The sequence below is a fragment of the Verticillium dahliae genome, genomic scaffold, assembly GCF_000150675.1.
Source record: "Verticillium dahliae VdLs.17 supercont1.11 genomic scaffold, whole genome shotgun sequence".
NCBI classification, from domain to species: domain Eukaryota; kingdom Fungi; phylum Ascomycota; class Sordariomycetes; order Glomerellales; family Plectosphaerellaceae; genus Verticillium; species Verticillium dahliae.
Window position 1 is genome coordinate 393,256 of NW_009276930.1, and position 1,895 is coordinate 395,150.

A 1,895-nucleotide genomic window follows, 5' to 3' on the forward strand; every position below is an offset into this window, starting at 1 on the left:
TCGAATTTCCTCAGCTTGCTGTGTCACTCAGCAGCCACTCGCGTGAAGAGGCTTTTGCATGACCGAGCTGATTTTGCTCGTAAATCTGCTGGCGGGCGTTTTCTGCTTGAACATGAAGTCGACATCGGCTAAGCCTTTCTGCTCATCAAAGATCCACTCTGAGGCGGGGTCTCCTGCAGCAGCGAGACGTACTGAAAGAAGATTTTCGTGATCCTCTGGTAGTTCTGAGGCCCTGGGACGATAGAGTTAGCCAGGAACGTGAAGGGCGTGGTTTCTCACTGCACCCACCTCTTCGGTCAGTCGGATCTGGCAGTCAAAGATACCACCAGTTCCGGGACATACGGGGTAGGTCCCGGCGCTCAAACGTTCGCCCAACCCTTTGACTTGACGTAGGCCATGATGCTGCCAGGACCCTCGTGGCCAATCAAGTGACTGAGATATCTGCTGGGCTGCGATTCGTACATGCGTTCCTCGTCCATGAAGGGGAAGTAGAGATTGAGCTCTCTCGAATCCATGACAGGCTTGGCGAAGATCTGGATACCAAGCTCGCTCTTCCTGAAGGGCGCCTCGCTCTCCCAGCGGTTCTGGGAGAGGTTCTTGTTCGACACGCCGGCAAAGAACTCCGATACCCAGCCTTCCAAAACATCGAGAGATTCCCTGCCTAAAACAACTAGCTTCATGCGGTTGGCCGAATAATGCTTGTCGTGGAACTCCATAAACTTCTCGCGCACGTTGATGCCTTTTGCTTCGGGTTGGATCTTCAGGACGTCCAGATTTCCCGTGGAAAAGTGGCAATAAGGGTGGTTTGGGTTTGAAGTCGACTTCTCTAACTGATGCAGACGCCATTGATCGCTCTGGAGGTTCTTCTTGTTCTCTGAATCAACAGCGCGCAACTCTCGGTCCAGGGTAGATTCAAGGAAGAGAGGTTCGATGAAGAATTGGGCGAAGCGATCCAGTGCCCCTTTCAGCGCTGACGGGTTCTGATCTGTGGGTTCTTGGTCGTTTGCGGGCCTGGCCGAGATCTCGAAAAAGTAGTTGGTCGAAGTCGGCCCAGTGTATGCGTTTGAGCTGCCAGAGTTGTTGGCGAGATATTGACTATATTCGTTCTCGACGGGATACTTCTTGGTCCCCATGAACAGGAGCTGGCAAGGCGTGGCTCATTAGCACATGATCAGAAGGCAGGGGGCTCGACTTGCACGAGAGCCCGGTAACCTCAGAGGAGACTGCTTGCGAGGTACGATGCACTTACATGCTCCACGGCATGCGCCATGCCAGGCATATCCGTCTCGTCGCTGAAGTTGCCCACATTGCAGTCAAGCGCAGCACTGGCCTTATCCGTATCAGGGTCATGGACCAGCAAAGCCTCAAGCTCGTTGGGCAGCCGGATGACGCGATAGTCCCGATCGTCGAGTGAAGGCGTTTCGAGCTGGTCTGTCACACGACGGACAGGCACCGCCGCATTACTCTCCCGCGAAGTCATCGTATTGGTGGAGGGGCGCGGCACCGACAATTTTGGCCAGTGACCTGTTTCCTCGTGTTTCCCTTTAGCGCAGGGTGTGAGGTGCCAGAAGTCCGATGGTCAGCGAGACGCTGCAGCCGAACAGGTCTCTCGGTACTGGGGCAGGATACAGGTCTGGCCAATGGTCAATGCCCGGCCGTGATTGAGCAGATTGGAGGAGGAGAAGGGGGAAAGGAATGGCTGTGGAGGGGACGGAAAGTGAGGGGGGGGAGAGGCTGAGGGAGGTGTAAGAGCAGGGAGCAATACCTAGGTCAGGTAAGGTAAGGTAAGGTAGGTTTGGGAAGGTATGTCGGCGAGCTTGGAGGGGAAGGCAATCGCTGCTGTGGGTTTTCGGTGGTGGGGGAGCCGCCACTTTTGAAAGAGTAGGGGAACCTAG

General features: G+C 55.2%; 1 protein-coding gene across 1 annotated transcript in view; it reads right to left on the reverse strand.

Moving 5' to 3' along the window:
- Positions 1-1,480, reverse strand: part of VDAG_05762 (insulin-degrading enzyme) — a gene marked incomplete at both ends in the record, with an annotated part of 3,504 nt that extends 2,024 nt beyond the window's left edge. Inside the window, 3 exons of the mRNA XM_009655159.1 lie at positions 193-232; positions 385-1,142; positions 1,250-1,480. Of these exons, the coding sequence (XP_009653454.1) occupies positions 193-232; positions 385-1,142; positions 1,250-1,480 (1,029 nt within the window). The remainder of the gene's footprint in view (positions 1-192; positions 233-384; positions 1,143-1,249) is intronic.
- Positions 1,481-1,895: the final 415 nt, after the last annotated feature.